Source organism: Anomaloglossus baeobatrachus, chromosome 3, assembly GCF_048569485.1.
Source record: "Anomaloglossus baeobatrachus isolate aAnoBae1 chromosome 3, aAnoBae1.hap1, whole genome shotgun sequence".
Classification (NCBI taxonomy): Eukaryota; Metazoa; Chordata; class Amphibia; order Anura; family Aromobatidae; genus Anomaloglossus; species Anomaloglossus baeobatrachus.
Window position 1 is genome coordinate 584,874,244 of NC_134355.1, and position 16,370 is coordinate 584,890,613.

General features: G+C 44.2%; 1 protein-coding gene across 2 annotated transcripts in view; it reads left to right on the top strand.

Annotated features, from left to right (window-relative positions):
* EPHB1 (EPH receptor B1) overlaps nucleotides 1-16,370 on the top strand; it is a 598,641-nt gene that overhangs the window by 482,199 nt on the left and 100,072 nt on the right. For both annotated transcript variants that reach the window (XR_012751721.1, XM_075341011.1), the window contains exons 12-15: nucleotides 6,380-6,595; nucleotides 11,496-11,645; nucleotides 14,899-15,092; nucleotides 15,425-15,580. Coding sequence is in view for 1 of the 2 variants with exons in the window: in XM_075341011.1 (XP_075197126.1) it covers nucleotides 6,380-6,595; nucleotides 11,496-11,645; nucleotides 14,899-15,092; nucleotides 15,425-15,580 (716 nt within the window). In the remaining variant the exon portion in view is untranslated. The remainder of the gene's footprint in view (nucleotides 1-6,379; nucleotides 6,596-11,495; nucleotides 11,646-14,898; nucleotides 15,093-15,424; nucleotides 15,581-16,370) is intronic.

A 16,370-nucleotide genomic window follows, 5' to 3' on the forward strand; every position in this document is an offset into this window, starting at 1 on the left:
GCGTGGATGTTTTGGTACTCGGTACGCATAACGAGCAGTCAGACGCTCAGACAGGCTCATTTCGAGTACTGAGTACAATGAAAGTCAATGGGGAACAAGCATTTTTCCAGAAGAACTTCCAGAAAAATACTTGAGTTCTTCATTGACATCCATTACACTTGGTACCAGAGTTGAGCCCGTCCGAGCGTCCAACTGTTACGAGTACCGAGCACCCAGCATGGTAGTGCTCACTCATCACTAATGCAGGCCCAATCCTGGACCTCTCACAAATATGGATTGTAGAGGCAAACAAATAGATTCATAGGATCTTGTTCCATCAGCCCCATTGGAGGTTTGTGGGTCCTGAACCAGTGCCCTGCAAACCTTCTCCAACCTGCGGCATCCCTGATACCTTTACTGAGTAGTAAATCTAGTGTTACATCATGGTTGGATCTTAACGCTTTTTTGACATTTCTCCGGGCCTACTAACCAAAAAGAGGTGACAGGTATGAGGAGTTTTGCAGTGTCTGGCAGTCATAAAATACTATCTTGAATGCTGAACCAAGATCCTGTAAATCTTTTTTCCATGAAGGCATTGTCCACTTGTCGGAGCACCGCTTCTCAATTTCTAATAGAAAAAGCGTGTACTCACCTATGGTGCAGATGCAAATCCAGTGGGCCTCCAGGGGCTCGTGTGAGATAATCAGTGTCCAGTAATGATGGGCCACTTCATTCTAACTTCCTTCAGATGTAACTAGCATCCAGAGAAGGTCAGAGAGCAGATTTTACTGCTTCCAGATGTCATTTTTGTCTGAAGTAAGTGAGTGAAGGACCTAATACTGAACACTGATTGACTGCAGGGTCATGACATAGCAATGTCACACGAGCCCTAGAAGACCTGGTTATTCGTAATATGATATGGGGGAAAATAATAATTGCCAATTGAGTAGTAGAAAACCCTTTTAAAGAGAACCAACCACTAGGATTTTGCTATTTAAAGTAAAGGTGGTGCCATACAGGCAGTAAGATGCTGAATGCAGGCATACCTGATGTAGAAAGATCCGATGCTTGGTTGCTGAAATATCTTTAATCAAAGTTGCAGAAATGCATAGTACTTTGATTGACGGGTGGGGGTAGGTCTTTGTGGGTCGGGTCCTCGCTGTAAACTCTTCGCTCCAGTGTCGTCTATGACGTATCCCCTTTTCTTTATTTGAATATCGCACCAAAATTGCTGTTGTTGGCGGCACGTATGCATTGCCACAGTAATTATCTGTTCATTAAATTGATGCCGGAGTCCACTCATGCGCAAACTGCGATCTTTGGCGCCATTTTATTGAAGACACTACAGTGAAGACTAAGGGGTACTTTGCATACTACAACATCGCAAATCGATGGTAGCGATGCCGAACGCGATAGTCCCCGCCCCTGTCGCAGCTGCGATATCTTGTGATAGCTGCCGTAGAAAACATTATCGCTACGGCAGCTTCACATGCACTTACCTGCCCTGCGACGTCGCTCTGGCCGGCGAACCGCCTCCTTCCTAAGGAGGCGGGTCGTGTGGCGTCACAGTGACGTCACACGGCAGGCGGCCAATAGAAGCAGAGGGGCGGAGATGAGCGGGACGTAAACATCCCACCCACCTCCGTCCTTCCGCATAGCCGGTGTGAGCCGCGGGACGCAGGTAGGAGATGTTCCTCGCTCCTGCGGCTTCTCACACAGCGATGTATGCTGCCGCAGGAACAAGGAACAACATCGTACCTGTTGCTGCCGCGACATTATGGAAATGACCGACACTACACTACACCGATGATTCGATTTCAACGCTTTTGCGCTCGTTAATCGTATCAAAAACGATTTACACACTCCGATATCGACAGCGACGCCAGATGCGCGTCACTTTCGATTTGACCCCACAGACATCGCAGGAATACAACCTCTTTTTTTCAATAAATGCTATTTTTTATTCAGTACAGTCTTTCACCCTAGGGGTGGATAAAGAAGACAATTTGGGACACCTAGTATTTTTGACCCATCCCGGGTTTATCGACAAAAATTCGCAACAAGGCACTTGAAGTATATACGTGTTTTATTCGGGTATCTGGAGGAGACCTAAGATTCAACTTAAAGGGGTTGTCCACCTCTTTTACATTGATGGCCTATCCTTAGGAAACGTCATCAATTTTCTTATCTATAGAAGCCACCACTGCTTCATAAGGACTCTTCCTTTATTCCAGGCTTCCATCTACAGGTGCACCGCTCATAGACCTTCTCCTTATCTGCTGACGATTGGTCGATTTTGACAAGCTGCAAAAGTGGGGCACCTCTCAACCTACTCTTGATGGTAGTCCGTTTGTGACCCATGTTGCTCGCATTCAATTTTCCACGCAACACCTTGAAAAAGGCTCCAGCAGCCGAAACGTCGGATGTTTTGCTTTTCACTCTGGTGCACTTTTTGCAGAATATCAAAACAAATAAAAAATGTTTTTTAAAATTGCAAAATTTATTTTAATTGTCTATCATTTGAGTGCTAGGGTTTACTCTATATTTTATTATTATTTTTTTCCCCAATAGCACCTACCTATAGTGGTCAAGCCAGGCTTATACTCTCTGTATCAATTTTCTTATTGGCCAGGGTCCAACACCTGGGACCCCCGCCGATCAGCAGTTCTCGGTCCTGGCGGGCGCAGCACGCAGCCAGAAATGCCAGTTCTGGTGCTGCTCTGTCTTCAGATAGCGGCCGCAGCCGGATACTGCACATCCGCTTCCTATTAATTACAATGGGAGGCGGATGTGCAGTACCCGGCCGCGGCCACTATCAGAATACGGAGCAGTGCCGGAACTGAGCATTTCTGGCTGTGTGCTGCCACCACCAGGACCGAGAAAAGCTGATGTGCGGGGTGTCGGACCCTGGCCCATCAGACATTGATGACCTATCCTAAGGGGTACTGTGCATACTACGACATTGCAAGCCGATGCTTACGATGCTGAACGCGATAGTCCCCACCCCCGTCGCAGCTGCGATATCATGGTGATAGCTGCCGTAGCGAACATTATCGCTACGGCAGCTTCACATGCACTCACCTGCCCTGCGACGTCGCTCTGGCCAGCGAACCGCCTCCTTATTAAGGGGGTAGGTCGTGCGGCGTCATAGCGACGTCACACGGCAAGCGGCCAATAGAAGCGGAGGGGCGGAGATGAGCGGGATGTAAATATCCCGCCCACCTCCGTCCTTCCGCATAGCCGGCGTGAGCCGCAGGACGCAGGTAGGAGATGTTCCTAGCTCCTGCGGCTTCACACACAGCGATGTGTGATGCCGCTGGAACGAGGAACAACTTCGTAACATCGGTCCTTCCGAAATTATGGAAATGACAGACGCTACACCGATGATACAATTTGGACGTTTTTGCGCTCCTTAATCGTATCAAAAATGCTTTACACACTACGATGTCGAGAGAGAAGCCGGAAGTGCGTCACTTTCGATTTGACCCCACCGACATCGCAGCTGCGATGTCGTAGTGTGCAAAGTGCCCCTAAGGTTAGGCCATCAATGTAAAAGTAGTGGACAACCTCTTTACATATGGAATAATGGCATAGATAAATACTGTACATATAGGAGGCACCAACATTACTGGCTCGGCACAGTACAGCGCTAATACTGTGCACCTAGGTAATGTTTGTAGCTCACCTAGTATCACATATATATTCAGTGGATATACTTTTATATTCAGTAATTTTCCCATTTTCCTGCCAAACGTGCTTTGTATTCTCTCCTACAAGAACAAGCACAGAATCCGCTCTGACCCGAGCAGGAGGTCATGTTTGGCACCAGTATCAGCGTGGCACCCAGACATGCTTATAATGTGTTTACTACATATCAATGATGATATTCCACAAGCATATGTTCCATACGCTGAAATTGCTATTTTGATAGTTAGCGGGTACAACCCTTGTTATAACACCTAATATGTTTTTTATCCTCTAATGAAGGGAGCTGTCAGCTTGGTTGCCGCAGCATTACAGATGTATTGTGACCGGCTGGCACCCTTGCATGTTTGACAGAAGCATATGCATTGAAAGGAATAAAGCCAGCTTATTATATTTCACATACAGCTTTAATACAGCCATTCCTGTGTGTGTGTTTTTTATATTTATGAGCCGCATTGAATATGAAGTCCTTGGTGTTTGTCGGGTAGAAAGAAAGAGCAGTATCTGAAAAGGTTTCTGAGAGCCGAGCGGCATATAGAAGAAGTCTATGTAAACACAGAATACTCAGAGAATTATTTTCAATTTACAATTCTTGGAAAAAAAGGGTTTATTTTTCTATTTGCAGATAGTAATAACTTATATTTTAAAGAGCTATGGTATCAAAATCAGAAGTCGTATTCTGTGTGAAGTGGTTTCTACGATGGCTGAAGAATATAGAGGGAATCAGTAGGATCAGTGGCGTAGCTTGTGGGCCCCAATGCAAAAGCTCCAGCGGGGCCCCCAATTATTGCAAATCTTTATAGCCTTTTTTATGGGCCAAAGGGACCTTTTGGGCATTTTAGGCTCTAGGGACTTGGGGTGATTGCAACCTGTACACCTATTATTGGGACGTCCCTGAGATGGGATCAAGCTTCCGAAGTCGTCTATATTATAGGAAGCTGAATAAAATTATATCGTAATTTCTGCAATCCAATGTCTTATTACAGAGAAATCCATGTTTTCTTAGTATGTAAATGAGCTGTTCAGATATATGGGTCAGAGTCAGACATATATCTCCCTGAGAATCTGACTCCAGAACTTATATTAAATGAAAAGGGGGCATTACCAGTTGGAGACATGTAGGTCAGGAAAACAGACTGTCAGTCATTACATGTCTCAAACTAGTAATGCCTCCTTTCGTTTAAGATATAGTATACTATGCAGTCAGATTTTTAGTCAGATCTATTATGCTTGTGGGGCAAGCATGGTATTAGTGGGTCCACTGGACCAAAGGTACCGTTCACATGCCTGGAAGAGCAAACTGGACCAGCCGCCGAGTCTTCACTAAGCAGCTGGCAGAGGGCAGCCCCAGGGGATCTGCGGTACCTCGGCAGCTGATGCCACAGATAGAGTACAGGCTCTGGATGTAGTGACAGCAGCATCAGGTGGAATTGTGGATTTGTCCGGTAAGAATGGATAGAGGAATGGATGGATGGCAGCGGCCGATGAGGATACTTGTGGCAGTGGGTATCGTGGTAGACGTCCAGCGTAGATGGTAGTAGCAGGAGAAGTAGCAGATTAGGAGTGCACTGAAACAAAGACACGAATCAGCAGCAGAATGTAGCACAATAACAGCAGTAGCGACAGCAGCAATAAGAACCTGAGAACTAGCAACGTAACTAACTCATTGCCCAGGTTTTTTCCTTAAGGGGAAGGTTCCTTAAATACCTGAAACCTCACAGCTGACCTGAAATGCACTTCCGGGTCAGGGCATGCTGGCCCCTTAAAAAAAATGGGCGTGGCTGTGCGTGCACCCTACAGACATTCCCAGGAGGCTTTTGAGGTGTGTGCAAACCCTGGGAGACAGCAGCATGATCCAAAGACGGGGTGGACTCTGCAGGATGGCCAGGCAGGTGAAAGAACTGATGTCACTGCCAGGGAAGGGTGCAGGACAGCACAGGGACATCGATATGATTATTACAAGATCCATGTCTGGACCCATACATTTGAACAGCTCCTTTATGTGGATATCTCTGAAACTAGACATCAGATCACAGACATCAAGGTATCATGTTATTCAACTTTCTATGTCCTACATGTCCATATAGATGGCTCAGCATGGTTGATTCTACTCACAGATTCCCTTTAATATGGCCAGCATAATACACACTGGGGTTAGCAACTCATTTTCTCCAGACTTATGTATGTGTATTTTCTAGTCAGTTATGAAGTAATCAAACCATTGGCCCTCCATTCTTAAAAAAAAAAAAAAGATAGATCTACTGCCAACTAGTCTCTCCTGCTCAGGACCCCATTCTACAATTCAGAGTTGATGCAAAAAGTAGCTCATTCTCACCAAATATTACATGACCGCCCATATTTGAGTTAGGACCATTTCATCACAGGGGTTAACTGGGTGCAAAATCATTTTTGTGACTGTAATGTCGGATATGTTGCTTGTTTTTTATTCATATTTGTATATGTTATGTGGGAATGCAAGAATACAGTACTTGACAACTTTTAAAGTTGATGCTCGCTTGGCATGAGAAACCGTATGTAGCGCGGATGATGGCATTCTGGTGATTTATAAACTCATCCGGGAGGTGTCCATTTATTCAGAGATCCTCACAGTCGTTCCAAGAGAGTTAGTCAGTGTGTCTTACAGTAATTATGTTGTGGTGACCCCTAATTAGAATATGTTTTGTATCTCCTTTAGCAAAATGATGGTCAGTTTACAGTCATCCAGTTGGTGGGCATGCTCCGAGGGATTGCAGCTGGCATGAAGTACCTCTCTGAAATGAATTATGTACATCGGGACCTGGCAGCGAGGAATATCCTGGTGAACAGCAACCTGGTCTGCAAAGTGTCAGACTTTGGGCTTTCTCGTTACCTTCAAGATGACACATCAGATCCAACATACACCAGTTCCTTGGTGAGATATCTTTACTGTGACATTTCTCAATAAATATATTATTATATCATATATCATTTTGAAAAACTGCAAATTGTCATATTAATCAGATTGAGATTCTCATTTGAAGAGGTGTAATACTTAATTCCTCCTGTGGTGGCAGTATGATGGAACTGAACACCTGCTTCCGGGTCTCTTCTTAGCTTACTGCCGATCAGTGGAGGTCCACCAACACCCGACCTATGATTAACTTATGATCACGGGATGCTTTAAATGAAAACAAGTGGCTCAAAGTTTTTGGCCTTTTAAACAACATGGAGATTACTATATATATGCACTACATGACCACCAGTCAGTAAACTTTTACTGATCGGTGGTTGATTGATTGCCTGTTTACACAGGCAGCCTAAAGCAAGCAGTGCTTACAGACCAATGTATACTAGATCAGTCAGTGCGAACAGGCTGCCATGGTACTCGACAAAGTTAGTCTTTTACACTGGAAGATGCTCTGCTAACAACAATGATCTTGTCACAATGTTACTTTGGGATGGTGAAGGATAGGAGGCTCCCAAGCTGTTCCTTACGGTAGTGGACCCTAGGCAATCCCTCATCTCCAGATTACTCCTAATGGTGGAGATACCAGAGTCTCATGCTTTTCTATACTCCTGAGAAATACCAGACTAATACCGCCCTTGCCCCAGGAGAAAGATGGTAAACAGATAAGTACAGACAAGTGAAAAACATAACTCTTACACACTGCACAGACACAGGAATAGACCAAGACAGACACAAGAGAAAGCCAAGAGTAGGAAGGTAGAAACAAAAGGTAACAAGGGTTAGCTCCACAACTGCACACAGCAACAGGTATAACACCAGATTGTCTAGATCACCACACCTCCCCCGACCAGCTAAGAAAAACTATAGCTGGCATAGGTGGAATGATCCAGCCCAGCCTGCATACATAGGAGGGGAGCAGAGGTGATTTCCCCCCCCACATCAGGTGATCAAAGGAGACTAACAAGCAGACTAGTATAAATTAACTCCTGCTAACTTGCCTCTGAATTAGCACTCAGCAGGTCCCATCTGAGTCTGCCTGCGTAGATCACAGACATCAGAAGAGCTATAAGGTGGAGTGTCAGAATCTGTAGTTTCAACAGAACCTGACGCCACCATGACAGTCGGCAAAGTTTGTGAAATTCTCCACGTGACACATCTTTTACCCTGAACAAAATGTAATTTCACCCAATGGATGAGGGTTTTGCTCGTTCACTGGTTGATCGGCAGTAAGTTTACACAGCAAGATAATTGTGAAACGAGTGTTTTTAACAATGCTCCTTCACAAATATCTTGTAGTGTTAATGCCCCTTTGTTGCCATGTTTTTATATCACAACCAGAAATTACTGAAACAGAGGTGTAACTTGCAGCTCCAGGTCCCTAAAGCACAATTGTGTAACAGCCCCTCACCCTACCATGTGCCATTTATAATACGGGTATCGTTTTACTAGGTATAGGGACTTCATCAGACCCCGGGGCCCAGATATGCCTGTTCTGCTCACTGAATGCTTACTACGGGCCATTCTAACCTTCAGTTTTTTATTGTTAGCCCACATTTCAGTTGTTGCACTTTAGCACGTGACTGTTATAGCTGGATTCTTGGCAGAAAAAGACAGAAGAAATGATCTATACAATCATAAATCCGTTTTGTTGGATATCTGCATTGATGACTTATCTGCTTTTCCAGTAATTGGAAGAAATCTATGAGACATTTTATCTGAATAAATAATAATAAAACCAAATAGCTGGCGCCTTAGAAATAAATCTTTCTTGTATAAAAGAACCCAGCTATCCAAACCTCATTTGACAATGGATAATACCAGATCTCTGCTCCACAAACATCGGAGACGGCCTGGGTAACTGAAACTGATTTGTCTCTGAGCTCAGCTCACATCTGGTCAGCATTATATATTCCCTTGTTCCTCTTTTTCGTTCTCCCCTTCTTTTACTTTTTTGGCATCCTGTAATCCCATCTAAACCCTATCCATAATGCATAGCTTATTTCTCGGAAGTGATGATTGAATAAAGCAGTTTTCAGTTTGTGTTAGTCAGATGCCGAGGAGAATTCATTGCCCAGTAGATATGGTGAGGTCCTGAATGAGATGTCTTTATCACACTAGATTAAATGCGTTTCCCCAAGTCAAGCTTTTCTCTGCCCTTGAAATAAGCAACGCTATTAATAAAGTTGCCTTTTGCTTCTGAGAGTTGCCACCTCACCTCCTGTGGCACCCAATGCCTAATCCTTCATTATGGTCCATAGTGTCCTTCCTTGTGCACCTCTATTGGAACTTCTATAACTATTCCAAACCATAATAGGAAACATTAATCCCATAAAACACACTAGTAGATGTTTTTGTACATAGTTCACAATTTTTTTAATTAAAATATTAATATTCTTAGCATTTTTCTTCTTTCACTTTGGTTAGGTGTGCAGAAAGATTGTAGATAAAAGTCCAGATGTAGGCCCAGATACCTTTTATGAAGAGTATAAAATTATTGGCACTAGGTTTCGAAAGTTGAGATTCGATCCAGGGATTTTTAGATTTCTATTTTTGGAAATCATGGAGGACATTATACTATACATCCGCCTTTTTTTTGGATTTTACCTTTTTCTGGAATAACAGAATAGGATTCTAAGCTTTACTTGCATGTTGTTTTTCAATGTTACCAACCAAGTAACTATCTTTATTTTTTTTTTTTTTTTTAACATTTTATGCATGGTCTTCTTCAGTTCCATGCACTGTAATTACCTAATCAATTGGAAACCCATGTTTCTTCATATTTTCCATATTGAGTTTCCTTGTTAATGTGTGTGATGCAAGAACTATGCAAAGACTAAAGGGCCCGTTACATGCATCGATTTATCGGGCGATATGTCGTCGGGGTCACGGATTCTGTGATGCACATCCGGCATTGTTTGCGACGTCATTGCATGTGACACCTACGAGCGACTCTGAACGATCGCAAATAGGATGAAAATCGTGGATCGTTGACACGTCGTTCATTTGTAAAAAATTGTTCGTTTTGGGGAAGCAGCCAACATATTGCTCCGTTTGACACCCTGCCAACATCGAAAAATATTCAAACAACCAACTGGGTCCAACAATATATCATTGATCGCTGATGCGTCGATTTTGAGATCGTTACCTGTGACCGCAAATAAATGACTTATAAGCGATACCGGCAAATCGTAAATATGATCTGGGCGTGTCACGTCGCACATGCGATCGCGCGATAAATCGACGTGTGTAAAGTGGCCTTAAGGGCGGCGTCACATGCTATGATATATTGGGCGATATGTCGTCAGGGTCACGTCGTTAGTGACGCACATCCGGCATCGTTTGACATATCGTAGCTACGAGCGACTGTTAACGAGCAAAAATACTCACCTTATCGTTGCTCATTGACACGTCGCTCATTTTCATAAAATCGTTCGTCCTTCTGCGCGCCGGTTGTTCATCGTTCCCGAGGAAGCACACGTCGCTCCATGTGACACCTCGGGAACGATGAACTTCAGCCTACCTGCAGCCTCCGGCAGTGCAGAAGGAAGGAGGTTGGCGGGATGTTACGTTCCGCTCATCTCCGCCCCTCTGCTTCTATTGGGTGGCCACTGTGTGATGTCGCTGTGACGCCGAACGTCCCTTCCCCTTCAGGAAGAGGATGTTCGCCGCCAGCAGCGAGGTTGTTAGGGAGGTAAGTACGTGTGACGGGGTTTTAATGACTTTGTGCGCCACGGGCAAAAAGTTGCCCGTGACGCACAAACGACGGGGGCGGGTGCTATCGCTCATGCGATCGAACGATATATCGGCGCGTGTGACGCCGCTTTAAGACAATTGGAAAAGTTGGACAGTAGGGTTGCAGTTGGGTTGGTTTAGGTCAGTGGTCTTCAACCTGCAGCTCTCCATTTGTTGGGATTCTGCAAGTCTTTGTCTTAGGGCTCTTTTCCTGATGCGAGTGCGATCCAATAAAAAATCGGATTGCTCTCGCACCAGTGTTAATCAATGAGACAGTTTCCTCTGTCCTGTTTTTTCTCCACACGAATCAGGCTCTCGGTACAATCACAGCATGCTGCGTTTTGCACGGAGTCTTGGCTCACGTGTGTGTAAAATCGCACTGCACACGCAGACACAGACAATAAAGGAGATGGGTAGAAAGTGCTCCCTCCCTCTTCTCCGTAGATGTGATGCGATGTTATGCGATCTCAAGATCGCATCACAGTTGCATGACCCTTGGCTGACACCGCAGCAGAGGGTCATTAGCATATTGCTTCTTCTGCTCTCGCATCGGAAGCGGTACACAAGTGGAAAAGAGCCCTTACCTGAAAGGTTAGCTGAAGACCTACAGTTTGGAGATAATGTGTCTAACCGAATATAAGTAATTAAGAATCTGAGGATGGCAGTGAGTCCTTTCTTCTGGGGACATTGAGGTTGCGTCTTTTGTCACTGGACATTAATCTCTCTCCCTTCATATACATGCACATTTGGTGCAGCTGAACGTACATGTCAGAGTTGGACATATGATTATTGCAAGTTTTGCAGCCACACACTGGCCCAAGAGGTAAGGGAACTACTTCTATCTCCAAAGGATCCCATAATGGGGGATCATTATGATGAACTATTGGACTCCAAAAGGCCCACATACTATTCTTGCACAGGGGTCTTCTTCTGTCGCTGCCTTTGCTATGTGTGTATTCAACATTATAGAGCAGAGTAAGTCATCTCCAAACAGTAGTCTGTATTTTACATTGTATCAGTACCTTTTGTGGGATGGTTTTAACAGAACCTGTAGGTTATCAAATTCTCAGAATCTACATAGAGAATGACTAAATCAACAATTGATGGAAGTGAGCTTTATGTTTTGTTCCAGGGTGGAAAGATTCCTGTGAGGTGGACAGCACCAGAAGCCATCGCCTACCGAAAGTTCACATCCGCCAGTGATGTTTGGAGTTATGGCATTGTCATGTGGGAGGTGATGTCATTTGGAGAAAGGCCATACTGGGACATGTCCAACCAGGATGTAAGTTCTTACATAGGATATCTGAATTACTGTGCCCATAACAAATCCATAACAAACTTATCACCCTCATGTACAATGGACAGTCATCAAGGCACTTGCCATCATTAGTAACCAAAGAGCTTTCAGGGACTTTGTAAAAGCAACAAAACAACATACAGGGAATTGGCACGGTTTACAATGCAGTGGAGAAAAACGTAAACTTCTAGGATTTTCTAAATTTTTACATTAACCAGAATGTAAACATCTTGATTCCGAAAACTGTAACTAGACTTGTACAATGCTTTTTGCTGTTTTAACAGGTGAAGTTAGTTTTCTGCTTGAATATATTTTTTTCCATCGTGGTATAATTAATCCATTGTGTGTTAGGTTAAAATGCTACACCCAGGAATTTAAGGTGCACTTGTCTTTTCACATAAAACCTGTAACTATCATGGTTTTACCACCTGCATTCACCAAAACGTTAAAACTATTTTTGGGTGATGAATTTGTCCATCAATCATCTTGAACCTCAAGCTGTTTCTTGTATTCTTTTCCTAAGTGGACAGTTCTGCTTCAAGAGCATTCTGCTAGCACTATAGGTGCTGTGTTTTTATTCCCCTCACCTACCAACATGCATTGCTCTTGTTCAATGGCTTGTTCAATGGCTTGACTATCCTGAACTAAAAGGCCGTCCCTTTATTATGCCTCTTTATAGTTTGACATACTGGCCAGCAGGAGCAGAGAGATAAAGACCCATCTTCAACTGTTGTACAGAGACAAAGAACCATTCCCACTTTCTGTACAAAGAAAAAAAAACACTCCCACTTTTTTTTAACATGACTAAAACCCACACCTATTTCCTGTACATAGACAAAGACCCACACCTACTTACTGTACAGCAATAAAGACCACAAGCACTTTCTGAACAGAGATAAAAACTCACCCCAGTTCATGTATAGAGACAAAATCACACCTCTACTTCCTGTACAGGTATACAGAAACAAAGACCCACCCCCACTTACTGTACAGAGACAAAGACCCACCCCCACTTACTGTACAGAGACAAAGACCCACCCCCACTTACTGTACAGAGACAAAGACCCACCCCCACTTACTGTACAGAGACAAAGACCCACCCCCACTTACTGTACAGAGATAGAGACTACCACCACTTCTTGTACAGAGATAGCAACCCACCCCCAGCTCTTATACAGAGACAAAAAACTATCCCCACTTTCTGCAGAGACAAAGACCCACCCTCACTTACTGTACAGAGAAACCAACTCCTACTTTCTGTACATTTGTACAGAGACAAAGACCCACCCCAATTTACTGTACAGAGATAGAGACCGCCTCCACTTCCTGTACAGGGATAGAGATCCACCCTTGCTCCTATACCGAGACAAAAAAACACCCCCACATCCTGTACAGAGACAAAGAGCCATCCTCACTTGCTGTACAGAGAGACCCACCCTTACTTCCTGTACAGAGACAAAACCCACCCCCACTTCCTGTACAGAGACAAAGACCCATCCTCACTTCCTGTACAAAAATAAAGATCCATCCACACTTACTGTACAGAGAGACCCACTCTTACTTCCTGTACAGAGAAAAAAAACACCCCCACTTCCTGTACAGAGCTAAAGACGCACCCCAACTTCCTTTACAAAGAGAAATACCCATCTCCATTAACTGTATTCTTTCTTGGCCATCTCTGCTGCTACAGATGGATTAGACATCAAGCCATGTATCTTATGTACAAATGAGGATGATGGGACACCAGACCTATTTATGTACTGTATATATTTATGTATATGTGGAAAACAAAAGACAAAAAGCAGGAGTATATGGCTAAAACAAATTAGTTTATTAAATTATACATAAACTGGACAAATGTCCCAACTGAGGTAAAAAAAGAGCAGAAAAATACAGCACCCTGGCAGCTGGGTGGTAAAAGATGGTAAAACGGGTAAGAACCACAAAGTATAATCATGTGCGATCCACAAAATCCAATGATATCAGCATAAAGAGATCTCTTTAGGGTACATCAGATGGGACCTAGACCCATGAAGTTTTGCAGCTGAGACTTAATGTGACAAAGTAAAAAGAAAGTTCTTCTCCCCCATAAATGTTGCACCCACTCTAGCGCGTTTCACGTCTTTTGTCAGAGTTGCATGATTCCGTATATATGTATCTTCTGGTCTAGTACATACATGTCTAATCACATGCATTAGGGTTGCTCTCATCTCATATCTGATGCTTATATACACCTGTACGGACCTGCTCTACTCTCACGATTATATAAATCAGGCCAGGCCCCAATTACATGCATCTGCCGATTACGCTCACTAAGCCTTTCCTCAGTTATACATATCTACGGGCCCACCGTGAGTGACTCACAGGTGTCTGCTGGTGCTTTACGTAGAGTCTATACCACGCGGTGAAGGTGGAGCAGGAAAGTTGTTCCTGTCTAGTGCTGTGTTCAAATATTACAAAAAAATATCAAAGTCTGAGAGAGAAGGAGGGAGGGTTGACCGGTGGGTGAGCACGGAAACTACTGCTGTGTCAGATGGATCAGGCTGAAAAAGAAGAAAAGAATCCACATAAAGCAAGAAAATTGGAAAGTGCAGCCAATGCGCTGGGAAGTAATTGGACTTGAAGAAGCTTTGAACATATGTCAGGCTGGTGGAGATGCTTCGCTCTTACTGTAATGTAGTGAGCGGTGGATATAATGAAGGGGAGAGCAGAACAATGCTCTGAACAGTATGCGGCTGTGATTAACCTTCTGTAGCCACGGCTGTGTCACTGCCCTCACTCCCGGAGTCACTGTAGTTACACAAGCCGGGTAGTAATTCATGCAAGCCTGTGTGGATGTATTGACCTATAGCAATATTCAATGGTGGGATTAGTACAAATGGGGTATGGGAAGGTCCACGTCGGTAGCCAAGCGTCTTACTATACAGTCTAGCTTGACAATACTGTATGACTATAGAGTTGAATTCCACTGTTATATACCACCAAAACGATAATTGATAAATTTGGCTCTGAATTATGTAATAAATTAGAGTTCTTCAGCATATTGGGGACTATTCTGGCTTTTCTAGAGTAATCAAGATCTGTTCTTATCCCGCCTTATTTAGTTGTTGGATTAGTCATTAGTTTTTCCGTCGTTTTACAGTTTTATGGCCGTTTGATTTGCAGTCATTTTTTACATGACGTTAAGTCATTTGGATTGTACAACACGTTTCCTCACCACTTCTTCCTCCCTGCACAGGTCATCAATGCCATCGAGCAGGATTACCGCTTGCCTCCCCCCATGGACTGTCCAGCTGCCTTGCACCAGCTCATGCTGGACTGCTGGCAGAAGGATCGAAACAGCCGGCCACGCTTTGGGGAGATTGTCAATACTCTGGACAAGATGATCCGGAACCCCGCCAGCCTCAAGACAGTGGCCACCATCCCTGCTGTGTGAGTCTGGCTGCAGCAATGATATATACTATGGCTGTACAGGCATTGGGATTTGTTGATTAGAAGCATTTTTGTTTTAATGGGAGATGAAGAGGCACATATTATGTAAATACATGTCATGATGTGATAGATGGCTAAGGCTTGTAAAACCCATGCCAACCAACACTGCGGAGATCAGTTTACATCATAATTTTTTGCTGCCTGGGTTTAGCTGTATAATCATCTATTTTAGAAAATGCATATGGTTGGGAAATATTCCTAATAAATAATTTATTCATATAAGTTGTATTTAGGCCACTTCATGCTCTGTTCATGGTTCCTCTCTTTTATAGGCCTTCCCAGCCGCTGCTCGATCGCTCCATCCCCGACTTTACAGCCTTTACCTCAGTAGACGACTGGCTAAGTGCTATCAAGATGGGACAATACAGAGACAACTTCCTGAGTTCTGGTTTTACCTCTCTGCAGCTCGTTGCCCAGATAACCCCAGAGTAAGTATGTGTAGGTTGAAGATGAGATTGATGGACAAGGCAGATCTCATTGGTTTGAATTTAAATGAATTTTAGAAGCTCTAATTAAAATGTAATAATACCCTGTTTCCCCGAAAATAAGACACTGTCTTATTTTTTTTTTGCTCTGAAAAATGCGGTAGGGCTTATTTTTGGGGTAGGGCTTATTTCGGGGAAACACGGGTTGGGGGTAAGTTTACCCCCCAAAAAAGTAGACCCCGCAGGAGAATCATACAAGACCCCGGACATCTGCATTTCTCCCAGGTCCTCAGCAGGTTCCTGTCTTCTCCACAACAGTCCTCCCCTGCTTCCGGCTGGCCAGCATGCACACTGTGAGACTGTGACCGGGGTTATCTATGACGGCCGGTATGTCTCGCCCCGGTTGTGCTCACTCCATGATAGAAAGTAAATCCACTATAGGGTTAATGCTGTTTCCCTACAGGCTGAAGGAAGGGTTAAATAGAATCAGGAACAAGGGCAGGGGTGCCGGGAGTGAGGGAGTGAACAGAACTCCCTGAGTTTTCTGCTGGAGAGGCACATGTATTTTTGTTATGGACTTTTGTTTGGACATTAAAACCGTGTGCTGTGAACCTTAATGCCTGGATCCCGTGTCTTCTGCTGCGCAGCCGACCGTGCTACCTCACATATGGTGGAGAATCGGCGGGCATGACAGCCGGTGAGGTGTAGCATCCATCCCTGGTGACCCAGCTGCGCATGTACTGGATTCGAGCGGCTATACTACAGCCCAAACCCGGCGACGCCATGGAGGAAA